The sequence below is a fragment of the Panthera leo genome, chromosome B4 (assembly GCF_018350215.1).
Source record: "Panthera leo isolate Ple1 chromosome B4, P.leo_Ple1_pat1.1, whole genome shotgun sequence".
In the NCBI taxonomy this organism is placed as follows: domain Eukaryota; kingdom Metazoa; phylum Chordata; class Mammalia; order Carnivora; family Felidae; genus Panthera; species Panthera leo.
Window position 1 is genome coordinate 5,354,228 of NC_056685.1, and position 13,692 is coordinate 5,367,919.

Sequence of the window (13,692 nt, forward strand, 5' to 3'; positions counted from 1 at the left end):
CCCCTGGCACGCTGGCTCCTGGTGGCTCTGGGGCTGTCAGCGGCCTGTCCCCTCTAACCGGAAGCCAACCCCTGTCCCCACCCCACCCAGGTTGCCGCGTAGAGTCCATCTATCTGAATGTGGAATCTGTGAGCACACACCGGGAGAGGTCAGAGGTGAGTCTAAACACCCCCTGCCTCCTGCTCCCCAGCATCCCCGTCCTGGCCTCCATCCCTAGAGGGTCCCTGTCGAGTGACAGGGCCAGGGGGTGTGAGCACTCGAGAGGTCCCCGTGTTGAGTTGCCTGCAATTGAACCTGTGTCTTTTAGCGGGTTCTCTCTGGAGTAGTAGTTGGTTTGAGATTGGCCGGCCTTTGTGACCTCTTCCCCTGCTCTTCCTCAGCTACCGTGTGTTCCTATCTCGTGTTTATATGTGGCTGCTTGGCATTTTCTCTTTCTCACTTTGCACGCTTTTCCCCCCCATTTCGACTTATCCCATGACGTGAGTATTAAAGAGGGAGACGCATCCTGCGCTTTCAAGAGTAGTCGTAGCTCAGTTACCGTCGTCTTTTCCTTTGGGGCGGCTGAGATGCCTTCCAGGTTCTAGAGTCACTGGTTCACACGGGATTAGCAAACCACTCAGTCGTCTGTGTACACTTCGGTGCAGAATTACCAAGAAGATGGAAATCGTGGAAAGGAGGTGGGAGGGCAGAGACCAGGTGGTTTGGGCAGGAGGGACTCGGGGCACGGCGGGTGGAGGCTTTCTGCAGGAGGCCCCGGCGGTAGAGCAGATTGCTGCCCCGGACGTGGTCGGGAAGGAATGTTGGGTTGACTTTGTACCGAGGGTCAAACTACAGCGTTTGGCCAGCTGACCGTTTCCCTCACACAGAGTGTGGTGTTCCCGTCCGAGCAGGACACCTCTCTGTTTCCCAAGGAGCTCGGTCCGAAGGTCTTGGCCTTAAAATCCCAGCTTCCGCCAGCTTGTCCGGCCGGGTGGCCACAGGGGAAGCGAGTGGGCCAGCCTTGGCCCTGTAACGGCCCCCACTTCTGAACATGGGTGGTGGGGTCCCACCTTTCTTCCCGGCCTGACTCCGCCGGCGGGGCTGGGCCGGAACGGGGCTCCGATGGCCCCTGCATACACTTGCCTGTGCCTAACTGGGGCAGTGTCGAGGGAGACAGAGCTCTGTGCAGGCCCCTGGGCTAGAGGCTGCAGAGCCACAGGCCTGGGGACACAGGTCCTCGCTCCACTGTGTCGTCCCTTGGCGGGAAGGCTCGTGTTTGGGCCTGGCTTGCCTTGCTGCCCACCTCGGGGTTTCTGCACCTCTAGTCCCCTGGCAGGGGTTGAAGCCGGCACTCCTCGTCCCAAGCCGGGGGGGGCAGTGATGGGGAGCGGGCGCTGTTCCTTGTCTGCTGTGCAGATCCTGGCTCACGGTCAGCGCAGGGAGTCTGGCACCGACACCTTCTCCTCCCTGCCCTCAGTGGTTGACCTGAGCCTCCCACTCAGGCCTCCTTCCCCCTTCCTTGGCTCTCTTGGAGGCTGGCGGCCGGGTTCTTTTCTCCGACTCATCATCTGCCGCCTTTGAATGACTGTCTGCAGAGCTGGTCTTGTGTTCTCCCTTCGCCTGCCTTGAATGTTGCGCTTGTCCGAGTGGGTGTCTTGGAATGTTCCGGCACAGGGGCTCAGGAGGTCATCCCTTGTTCTTGCAGACTGGGGACGCAGGACAGCTTGGCACCCCTGCTGGTCCCCGGGGCCAGTCGCCGCGGTCAGTCTCGTATCTGGGAAATCCAGAAGCAGAGAAACGTTTTTGGTTTGGTTTGGGGTTTTTTTGGCTTATATACTTCCCCACTCCTTGTAACTGTCGCCTTCTCTCTTTTGTCTTTGTCTCGCTTAGGATGCAAAGAAGGGACCTAACCCGCTCATGAGACGCAATAGTGTCACCCCACTAGCCAGCCCCGAGCCCACCAAAAAGCCTCGCATCAACAGCTTTGAGGAGCATGTGGCTTCTCCCTCCGCTGCCCTGCCCAACTGCCTGCCCCCGGAGGTGCCCACGCAGCTGCCTGGACAAGTGCGTTCTCCCCTCTCCTTCCTCACAGTCAGTCTGGGTCGGGAGGAGAGCAGCCGTGGGCAGCGCGTGTGGGCGGTGGACGGGGAGAACGTGGGCACGCCCTCCCACGAGGTCCGTGACACCCTGGGGTCCTTCCTCGCCGACCTGAGCGCACACACCTCTTTCCTGAGGAACAGAAAACTGGGCAGAGCAGAAGAAATGGCCGAGTCTGCGTCCCGCTCACATTCCCGAACCCTTTGTTTTCTCAAACAAGATTGAAGACAAAACCCTAGAAGTTTCCATTCAGCTCTGGGCCCTTGGCCACGTGTGGCCTGAGGACGTCTTTTCTGTCCCAGGCCAGTGGCTGAGGACCTTCCTTGCGTGCTCCCTTGCATCCGGTCCCCAGTTAGAGAAAAGTGTGTCCCCCTCCAGAGCCGGGTTAGAACCTGGACAGCCAGACTCGCAGGATGGCCTGGGAACAGCCACTTTCTTTCATCACGTAGTTACTTTAGCAGGTAGTAAAAACACCAGTAAGCAAAAATCTATTAGATTTTACTTGTGTCATGTGCTACGGAGATTAAAAGCTGAAGGCTCTTGGCTGTTGGACATGAAGATTTATTTTCAGAAGAGCAGTCTTTTCCTCGGTGACAGCCAAGAATCTTTGCCAACACGTGAGACATAGAAACTCCTGGGCACATATTTGGGGGCCACCTTGAGGCCTCCCCCCCACCTCCACCCCCACCCACCACGTCTGGGCTCTTAACAGATAACTCACGGGCTGAATTTTGAGTCAGACTTACGAGCTCCGTGCTGAGGCCCACAGACTTAACCTGCATTTCTCCTCAAGCTCATTTGAATTCTGTGGTGTCTGGAATCGGGATGGGGGGGAGAGGGCCGTGCAGCCTCGGGGAGGCCACCGAACCTCTTCAGGCCTCAGTTTTCCCGTCTGTGGAATGGGGGCGTGGCACCTACTGCAAGAGGCAGGGCCAGCGAGGTAGTTCGTGCTGAGCGGCCGACACGTGGTGTCCCCACTGGCAGTAGCTGTAGGATTTTACTGCGTTTTTCTGTGAAGGCTGAGATCCGAAGCGGTCTGCCTGTGACGCCCAGTTGTGGTGGAGACCGTGGGGTCATAGTTGGAAGTTCAGCGGCTGCTGTCGCAGACACGTGGGGGGCACTGGCCTGGGCCGGGGTCGGATGGTATGTGGGGCCGACCCGGAGGAGGGTCATAGAGGACGCGTGGCTGGGGCTCTCCCGACTTGGACGGGACCGTCCTTTGAGGTGGCCAGGCCAAATCCCCGGGACGTCTGGAAGCCGTTGGGTGGGCCAGGCCGGGAGGCCGGACAGGGCTTCGTGTCCCCACAGAGGATGCCTTGGTTTCGAATGACTCGGGGCCTGTACCCTGTCCTCTACTGACTTCTCTCTCTCCGCTTTTTCTCTCTGCAGCCTTTGCTAGGGAAAGCCTGTTTGTAAGTATTTTTCTCTGAATCGTTTTGCCACTCGCCCCTCTTTCTCCTTGCTTGCGGGTTTGGCCTTTTGCCTGTGAAAATGCTGCGGGTGGTGACGGGTTTTGTCAAATCTGATAGAGAAGGATGGGCATGGGGGCGGAGGGAGGGAGGATTCATGAACTTCTAGAAAAGGAGACAAGAAGCCACATGGCCCAGCTGCCTTCAGCGCGTCTGGCTGCCAGCACTTGCTGCACACGGCTGGCTTCTCGCACGCCCCTCGGGGTCCCAGTTACCAGTGCTCGCGGTGGCCCGAGCTTGACAGAAGTCTGCTTTTTCCTTCAGAGTCAGATTTCCATGCCAGGCTGGGTCTTCTGCCCCTTGCATTGTCTTTTAAGTTCTGTGCCTCCCCTTGGAGAGGCCTTGCGCGTTAGAAGGGAAAATCTGCAAAACAAACGGAGGACGGACTCTTGGTGGGAGTGTGGTGGGGGCTGCAGCCCTGAAGCCCCCCCCCCCCCTTCTGTCCTCACAGAGGCTCCCGGACCCTGACACCCTGGGAAACCGTAGTTCTGGGTCCGGTTGTCCTGTACCAGCACGTGCTTAGCCTTAACGGTCACGTTCAGGGTCAGGCGCAGTGTTCCGGTCAGACCCTTCCGGTCAGACCCTTGGTTTCCCCTCTCCTTCGGCCGGAGCTCTCCCTGCAGGAAGTTTCTGGTTAAGGGTCTGCCAGAGCGCCTGCTGGATAATTCAGTGTCTCCGCTGTTCCAGTGCACCTCACCCTAGCCCCTCAGGTCACACCTGCCCGTCCTCCCTTTTGCTGATTAAGTTCTTTTCGCCACTTGATGCAAAAACTGAGCTGGCTTGAGGAGTCCAGCCTGTCAGCTTCAAAGCGGGGCTTGTTCTTGGAAAATAGTAGCGGAGCATGGTGCTTCGATTCCGTGGCACCGCCTGCGGGGAAATCTATTTTGGGATACTGGACAGCTCACGGCGAAAGTGCTTGCTCACGTGTGTTCCGTGCCTTTGGGCCTTAAAATAAGCCCAGGAGGTCTGCAGGGCAGTTCTGTCCCTTTTACCAGATGACCGAGGGGGAGGCACCTGCCTACGGCCGGCCGGCCGGCCAGTAGCAGAACCAGGACTTGAACGGGTCTCCTGGTCCTGAAGGCTGACTGCTTTCTCTCTGCTGGTTTCTGGGAACGGTCAAGGGACTGCTCACCTACCCCTGTCCTGGGCAGCTGTGAGGCACCGGGCCGAGCTGTTGGGTTTCCTTTCTAGCCCTTGCAGGGTCCCCATGCAGCCGCCCTCCACGGCTGGGTGTGTAACTGTCCGTTAAACTCAGTCTTTTTTTTTTTTTTTTTTTTTTTTTTTTTTTTTTTTAATTTTTTTTTTTCAACGTTTTTTATTTATTTTTGGGACAGAGAGAGACAGAGCATGAACGGGGGAGGGGCAGAGAGAGAGGGAGACACACAGAATCGGAAACAGGCTCCAGGCTCCGAGCCATCAGCCCAGAGCCTGACGCGGGGCTCGAACTCACGGACCGCGAGATCGTGACCTGGCTGAAGTCGGACGCTTAACCGACTGCGCCACCCAGGCGCCCCTAAACTCAGTCTTAAAGACGAACCGCCCCATGTCCGGTACCTCCTTGAAGCCAGGCGTAGAACACGGAGTGTGTCTAGATCAAGAGTTCCCCTTGGTGAAAACGGGCCTTTGGATTTGGAGCCTTCCGCTTTTGCCTCTGTGCATATTCTGTTCTTTTTGGGCCGTGGCCTGATGTTGCCAGGAAAGAGCTCTTCCTGCTGGGAGGGTCCTCTCAGGCACATCCCCCCACCTTCCGAGGTTGACCTTGCCCGTCTCTGTGGCTAATAGTGCTTCCGGCTAGAATGCCTCCAGTTCAGCAGAAATGTCTCCTCTGGACCCGCCACGCCACTCTGGGGTCCCAGCATCCAGCCCAGCCTGGGAGCGTGGGCCCGTGTCTGGGATTGCAGGCCCCACACCTTACCGCTAAAATCGAACTGAGCCGGGCTTGGGTCTCGGTTTTACTACCCTCCCTCTTTAGAATTCTGGGCGAGGTGACGCAATTCTGGCACATCTGCTTCCTTGTCCGTAAGGTGGAGGCGGTGACACTTTGAGGTGTTTTTGATCAGGAGAGGATACACGTAGCACTTAGCAGAGTGCCCAGTGCGTACTCAGGGTCTGGCGGAGTGTAGTCGTTATCGTGGGGGAGGTAGTGCCCTGAACTTTGGGGGGATGCCCGAGGCCCCTGGGCTTGCACTTGCTCTGTATTTTGATGCCCCCCCCTCCCCCCGCCGTCCCTTCCACACAGGCCAGTAGGATTTCTTCTCCTGAGTAGCAGGAGCACCGGGAGCCTGGGGAGTGTGGGGCACCCCTGGGGGCTTACGGGTCGTGGCCTGAGGACACCAGCGATCGTGGCTTCATGGTGAAACTGTCACGGTTGGTGACGACAGCCTGGATGGATGCAGCGCCCTGGGGGGCCACACTAGTGCTCCCGGCCACCAGACCATCCGGCCATCCTTGATTTTTAAGTTTCAAATGCACACTGAAAAGAAGATAGTACTAAAAATGTTTTGTTTTGTTTTTCTTTTCCGACATGTTTCTTCCCTTCCCCCCACTATGCTTGAAAGACGAACTGTTTGTCACATTTTCTCAAAGTTTTCTCCCTACTAACCTTGGAAAGGTAAATGGCTCGGTGCATGCCCCTCTCTGTCCCCTCTGCATCTCCCCGAGTCATGGCATCTCAGCCTGTCAGGGCATCTTGGTCTGTGTGACGACGGGCTATCGTGCAGTATGTGACTCATACACCCGTGCCGGACGACTTGTGTCTTTCAAGAGCAGCACCATTGTCTCGAGGTCCTCTCTCTCTCTCTCTCTCGTTCCCTCCTTCCCCTCCGTGTGGCCTGAGCCAGGGCACCATGAGTGAGTGACGTGACGTCCCCAGTGTCATTGTTGCATCTATCATCTGTGGGTGCTCGGAGCCTTGGGCGCGAGATGTCTGAGGGTGGGTTGAAGCCGGCAGGTGCAGCGGGACCTGGCAGCATCCCGGGCTCTGACCCCATCGGGGGAGACTGGGTGCAAGGCCACAGGGTCCTCCTGGGAGACCCCCACTCACAGACACTGTCTGATGTGCTCGTGACTGGAGGGTCGGGTGGCCTGGGCGGAGTCGGGCTGAGAGCGGGCTCAGGTCTGAGTGCGGGTTCTGCGAGTCCCTAGAGATTTCCCCACGGTGGGCCCTTGGTTCTGCCCGGAGGGGAATGGGCTGCCATGATCCTGCATATGTGTGTGCCCGGCGTCCACGCTCCCCTCACCCTGTCCCTTTAAGACAGTCTCGGTGGACACAGGGAGGGAAAGAACACTTATAAAAGTGGTGTTTCCTTTCTTTGCGGCGGATTCAAGTCAGGCAGAGAGCCCGCTGCTGTGCAGTGGCAGCTGTCATCTGTTCCCAGCCGATTGAAAAACTATTTTTTTTAACGTTGAGAGAGAGAGAGTGTGAGCAGGGGAGGGGCAGGGAGACAGGGAGAGAGAGAATCCCAGGCACAGAGCCCGACGTGGGGCTCAAATTCAGGAACCATGAGATCGTGACCTAAGCCAAAATCAAGAGTCAGCCACCACCCCAAAGAACATTTTTAAGGGGTTTTTGATTCTGGCAGCTTCTCAGGGGTGGGACTTGTGGCCAAGATTGCTTTTGTTGGAACAGGAAGAGAGCTTTAGTGAGTGACACCTGCCTTCTCTGCCTGGGTCCTCCCCTGTGACGTCCACTCAGCCCAGGGCACCTGTGTTCTAGCTGCTGAGCCCATGTTCCTAGAATGTGGGTTCTGGGGGCTGGAGCTTACGGTCTACCTGAACCCCGTTGGGAGGAGAGTCCCGGCTCGTCCCCTGCCCGGCCGCGGGCAGCAGGAGGGCCCTGGGTGTGGGCGGGGGCGATCTCGAGACGCGAAAGGGCCAGGCCCTGGAGGCTTCCTTAGGTGCTGGTGCTCAGTGCTCCCCAGAGCTCTGACCCGCCAGGGCCACCCCACCCTCCTTCCCCATCTAGAGGCAGATGCCTGGCCTCCCCCGGCCTTGCCAGGCCCTTCCCCCCGGGCAGCTCTGGGCTTAACCCCCGCCACATTCCCGGAGCCTCCCTGGGCTTTCTTCTGCCCAGTTGGTGAGGACGCCCATCCAGGGTTGTGTTTTTCTGTCTGGGGGAGGTGGGCGGTCTCACATGCATGGCTTTGGTCATGAGAAGCCTAGTCGACAGGAAATGCTAACTCCCCTTCCTCGCCCCTCTCTTCTGGAAACAGAACATGAAGAGCACCCAGAGTGGCATCGACACCAGGATGCACTGAGGCAGGCCCGTCGGCTCCGTGCCAGTTCTGTTCCTGCAGCTTTTCCTTAGTGCTTTTCCACCCGCCCGAGGCCAGCCATCCCCAGGACGTCTTCCGAACAGGGTGGGTGGTGTAGAAGAGGGGCCCGCCGCTCAGACAGAACCGTGCCCCCGACGGCGGCTGAGACCCCAGGAGGCCCCTCCCGTGTGCGCACCCCGCGCTGCCCCCCCCCCCCCCGCCCCCAGCCTCGCTGACCCCCCACGAGGCTCGGAAAGGACAATGAGCGGTGGAAGAGGTGAGAGAGGGCCCTGAGGAGGGGACGGTGGCCTCCAGGCTCTTCTGTTTTGTTTCGTTTCTGTGATCCTGATCTGGTATGTTCCCAGCCTGGGGAGAGGACACGGGCCCCAGAATCCTAAAATCGAAGGGGGTCTAGTTGCTGAAGAAGAAGGGATGTTGAAAACTGTCACAAGGCTCTTCTGTGAGTCGTGGCCCCGGACGTTGCCTCGTGAGGGCAGGACTCGGGCGCGTGCTGGGTTGGGGCCGGTCCCGGAGGAGGAGGGTGAAGGCTCTGAGCCACCGTGCAATGCGTCCACAGCTTGCCGGGTCTGCGTCCTGCCTCGGAAGAGGGTGACTCACGCACAGTGTGGCCGTGCAGGCAAAAGGAAAGGTTCTGCCGGAACAGTCCCGGGGCCTCACCCCCCCCAGGGAGCTCTGCCGTCTCTGCCCTCCCGCCTGGGCCCCAGGCCCCCCCCTGGAGCTGCTTGCTTTTGCACTTTTTCAACGGCAGAAGGCGGGACCTGAAGGTTGTACCTTCTCTCCACAAACTTACATGTTTGGGGTTTGTGCCCTTGGGGGCTGGAGCTCGGAAAGAACGTGGGGAGTCGGGTGCGCCCGTGCCATGGGGAGCTCGGAGGGACCCAGGAAACCAGCCGGTGAGCAAGTCATGTGGATCATTGCCAGGCTGACCCGGATGGTGGCACAGAGATGATCAAGGGTCACCTCCTTCCTCCAGGATGTTCGTCACCTCCCTGTGCTTCCCAGGTGGGGACGGTGGCCCAGCCGAGACCTCACTTGCGGCCACTTCCTCCAGGAGGCTGCCTGTGGTCTCCTGGCAGGACTGAGGACTGAGCTCAGTCCTGCTTGTTTTTGTGGAGCACCTGCCCTACGCCCAGCGGGTGCCCGGTGGCTGCGAAGTCCGAAGAAGACGGTGTCCTCGCTGGTGTTCGTGGCACCTGTGGCATCTTTTTGGGGTGGCTCACAGCAGGGAGACGTGTGGTTCTAGATACCTGTAGTTTTTGCCTCCTGGTTTCTCCTCGTTGCCTCCACGTCCTGGGGAAAAGGAGGCGTCTTGAGGCCCAGACAGAACGATTTGGAGACTCCGGCGTAGGATTTGTCCAAGCGACCCTTTGAAGGACCTCTCAAAGCTGGAGGCAAAGGTCGCTTCCCTTGCTTGCCCTCTGCTTTCGAGCCTGACGGTCTCGCCCCCTCTTGTCTTATGGGACAGGCTCTGGGAGCGCGGCTGTGGGGGCTTGGACATCCGGAGAGGGCACCGGACAACGCGTGTTTCTCTGGTTGGGGTTCAGTGGGAAACTGGGATGTGCTGTAGATGCCCTGTGGTCAAGTTCGTGGGTTTCACACCAAAACCCGCCCCCTCCCCCCAACCTCCTCCCCAGCCGGGCACCGTGCCCGAGGATATGTAACATCTCTGTTCCTATGTAACCGAAGAAGGGCTATTTTCCCTTTCCTGCCAACTGAGTCTCGTCGGGTGGCGAGTGTGCACGGGCACAAGCGTGTGCTTGTGGGTTGGTCTTCTCCCTGGCAGCCCAGCTCTCGCGAAATGGCTTCCACGCGTCCCTCTCTCTGGCCTCCTTTTCCCACCGGTTGTCGGAGCCCACGCTGAGCTTTGACCCTTCCTGCCGATGATGCTCTCGGGGCTGGGTGTGGGTGTGGGTGCCCCGCCCGCCTCCAGCTGCTGAGGTCAGTACCCACCGAAGCGAACATCCTGCACACGCGTTTGTCGGGGCCTAGAGGAGGCGACAGAACGTGCCAGCGGACGAGGAGCGAGACCTCAGAGGTTGCAGAAGGCTGCCCAACTGAAAGTCGTGATCGGACTCGAGGCGCCAGCTGGGGGACGTGTTTGACCTGCACTCACCGGGCTCCTGCCACTCTGACTATGGCCTCTCCCCGCCCCCCCCCCCCCAGCCCCCCGAAAACCACCTGGGACCAATTTTGTTCACTTGGCATAGTTGTTTGTGGGTGGGTTTCCCCTTCTCCTCATTCTGTCCGGAGACCGTGGGCGAAGCTCGTCATTTGCGGGCAGCAGAGGAACGGCCGCACCAATGATGTTTTTCGTTTGTAATACTTGAAATTTATTTTTTTATTATTTTGATAGCAGATGTGCTATTTATTTATTTAATATGTATAAGGGAGCCTGAAAATAGAAAGCTGTATAGATTGGGTGTAGTTCCGTGGTTGGTTTTGGGGGGCCTTTTACGTGTGACTCATGACTTCTCTGTGTTCTGTATAGTTGTCTGAATTAATGACCTGGGATGACGCTGTGCCAGCTTTCAAACAGGGGATGCTTTTCAGAAATTTGTATATTTTGCAGTTGCCAGAACAATAAAATACCTGATTGAAATACGCTGATGAAGTGCGCCCCTGGTCCTTTCTGGGGGGTGGGAGGGGGGAGGCGGGAAGAGAGGTCTTCAGCTGACACTTGTGGTCCACGCACTGGGTGGCTCTCGCTGGGCTCCTGACCGACCCGCCAGCCCTGTCATCTTTAAACAGGACGTGCCAGTACTGATTGCCAGCATCGATGCGTTACGGTTGACTAGAATCCGTGGTGAACACTAGGGCTCCCTCTGGTTCCACGGGTTTTGGCCAGTGCATACCCGTGTGGATGTCCCATTACCGCAGGCAGAGCGCCCCAGCAATTCGCATCCCCTTCACCCCGTGTCCTTTCCCCTCAGCCCTTTGAACGGCAGCAGTGTCTCTTACACAAGCATCGCCCAGTGGGACGGGCCCTGGGCGGATTACAGGAAGCCATTGTGTTTCAGGTTCCGGGTTCCTTCCACCATCCCCCCCCCCCCCCCCCCCCAGCCCCTTTCCCGTTTCTGCTGGGGGAAAACACTCGGTCCACGTCTAGGACCAGTCTGCCACACCTCGAGCAAGTTACTCTCCTTCCGCACCTTCATGCCTACCGATGAGGACGCTCGCAGACCGGGCTGAGGGCTGAACGAGAGCCCGGGGCATTTCCTTCAGGCAGAGGATTGGCGACCGGCAGTGCCCTCACCGGCTCCGAGTTTTCCTCCACGGGCCCCACTGTTAAAGACTCCAGAAATAGCCCTTCTCCCAAATTCGTCTTTGCGCGTCCCTGACGCGTTCTCCGCCCCAGGTGCGAAGAGAGCAGGAGTCGGCAGTTGGGCACCTCCATTTGAAACGACTCCCGAGGTTCTCTGTAACCGGCATGGTGGGCAGAGCATTTGGGTAAAGGGCCTTGTCCGGTGACTGGGGTGCGAACACCCCCGTGCGGGCCGGGCTCTCAAGTTCTGAGCCCACGTTTCAGCGCTCGCTGTGCGTTGGGTGCAGGGCTTGGAGACGTGGCCTTCGCAGATGTGGGTCTTCACCCCTAGGTCGGGCCAGTCTCTCAGGTTATGGCCCCAGGAGATTAGAAGGCCGTCCTGAAGGAGGATGTGTGCACGTTTTCAAAACCCGGGCCTGCTGGGTCACGAGAGTCCGCAGGTGTCGTGACCTTTTGGGCAAACTCTGAGATCCATCTGTGTGTGACCTTGGGCCAGAGCTATAATTACTGGATAAATATTGACGAAAGGGTGACCAGGTGGGTGAGTCACGGGGAGGAGAGGGGCAGGAAGCCGCAGGACGGTGGATGCCAGAAGGAAATGGATTCGTTCACTGGGTCCCCAACGTGAGCCAGACACCCTGTGTCTCTTTGTACCTTGAAAGCCAGAGCAGGAGTTCCCCTGTAGCAGATAAAGTCATTGTGCTAAGTACTAACAGCTACAAGACTAAATAAATATCGAGTTAATGATCTTCAGTGATCCTTCGGGGCGCCCTGGGAGTTAACCTGCTGTTGCCAGGCCCGTTTTGCAGATAAAGAACATGAGACTCCCTGAAGGAAAGCAACTTAGCCCTGAGCATGGCAGGCCGGTTTTAGTGGTTCCGATCCAGGTCTCTGGGACTCTCAAGCTTGTGGCTTTAACCGCTGTAAAATGTCACCTCCACGTGGCCGGGGTCTTTCCACGGTAACGGGAGTTAGCAGTGCAACAGGTGAGGCGTCCGGTGGGCTTTAAAAGCTGCTTGCCCGTCGGGCCCGGAGGATGGGCTGGCCCTCCCCACGTGCTCCCTGCGGTGCTCGGCTGCTGCTCAGGTGGTCAGGGTCTCCAGAGGAGTCAGCAGCAACAGCAGCACGTCAGGCCCAGGATTTCCGAAATCCCCAGGTCATGCCCCAAATCTGTCTTGGCAGAAGTTCCTCCAAGAATTTTACTGGCACTTCCAAGAGGCAGCAGATAGATAGCACTGGGCCAGAAAGGTGGGCGGCCAGCGAGGGGTGGGGAGCGAGCATGAGGGCGTTTGGAGGGGCTCACGGCGAGAAAGCAGCTGGTGGCTTTGCTCTCAGCAAGGCAGGGCGGTACCTGCGTTCTTTAAAAAAAATTCTTTTTAACGTTTTATTTATTTTTGAGAGAGTGCAAGCCCGAGAAGGCCAGAGAGAGAGGGAGACACAGAATCCAAAGCAGGCTCCGGGCCCTGAGCCGTCAGCACAGAGCCTGATGTGGGCCTCGAACTCACAAACCGTGAGATCGTGACCTGAGCCGAAGTCGGATCTTAACCGACTGAGCCTCCCAAGTGCCCTGGCACCTGCACTCTTTATGCTGGAGGCTCCCACCTGCAGTCCAGACCCGCCGGTGGGAGCCTCCAGGCAGCCCGACTCGCCTCTCCCTCTGCCCTTGGCTCATTTAACATTTTTCTCGCCAGCATCGTTGGGGATATTTTTTATAAACGGGATATTTTAATAAACAGAACTGGGAACATTAGTCCGCTATTTGAGAAGAAGCTAATTAGATCATAGCATTGCACTATCCATTTTGACCTCAGTGTTCAAAAAGGATCAAACTGTTGAAAAGGAGAAGAAAATATTGGGTGGACAAAAGTCCAGCTTAAAAGCAGTAAAATAAACCACAAATGAAATACTGAGATTCCACAATGTAACTATTTTAACTTCAAAGTCATTAACAACCGTTGTGAGCAGAAGGGAAGCAACACGCTGAGAAATTTTGCAACAAATCTGTTATCCTAATTATCCTAAAATACAAATTGGAGACCCATCCAGAGTGATCAGAAAAATGTGCAGACTCTCCTAGATTCCCAAAGGCTTTTATTTAATCTTTGCCCCACACCTTTGCAATCTTATTTTCTTTTTATGTTTATTTATTTTAAGAGAGCGTGCAGGGGAGGGTCAGAGAGAGCGAGAATCCCAAGCAGGCTCTGCAAGGTCAGCACAGAGCCCAAATGCAGGTCTTGAACTCACGTACTGTGAGCTCGTGACCTGGGCGGATACCAAGAGTCAGAGATGTTTAACCGACTGAGCCGTCCAGGTGCCCCTGCGATCTTTTAGACTAAAGACAGGGCAACTGAACTCTGGTGGAGTTAACGCTATGAAGGTTGTTTTAAACACTTCATTTTGAGCTCACATTTTTTCAACACAGCATGAGTGGGTTTAAATCAAGATTTTCTCGGCATGTGAGCAGGCTTTGCAGTCAATGCATCGATGGCCCAGGTAATCTTTATAAAGGCACTGGTTTCTCAGCCTGCAGGTTCGGACATACTCCTAAGACCGTACTAAAAGAGAACCCCCATAGAGACAACAGAGGCAGCTCAAAACATGGTACTTTTGC

The 13,692-nt window shown here is 57.1% G+C and overlaps 1 protein-coding gene across 5 annotated transcripts in view; it reads left to right on the top strand.

Moving 5' to 3' along the window:
* PFKFB3 (6-phosphofructo-2-kinase/fructose-2,6-biphosphatase 3) overlaps positions 1 to 10,423 on the top strand; it is a 74,972-nt gene extending 64,549 nt beyond the window's left edge. For 4 of the 5 annotated variants that reach the window (XM_042944797.1, XM_042944798.1, XM_042944799.1 and 1 more), the window contains 3 exons: positions 91 to 155; positions 1,870 to 2,043; positions 7,757 to 10,423. In XM_042944797.1, the coding sequence (XP_042800731.1) occupies positions 91 to 155; positions 1,870 to 2,043; positions 7,757 to 7,801 (284 nt within the window). In that variant the 3' untranslated portion in view covers positions 7,802 to 10,423. Of the gene's footprint in view, positions 1 to 90; positions 156 to 1,869; positions 2,044 to 3,465; positions 3,489 to 7,756 lie in introns of all 5 variants that reach the window. The other variant, XM_042944796.1, reaches the window with a different exon arrangement.
* Positions 10,424 to 13,692: the final 3,269 nt, after the last annotated feature.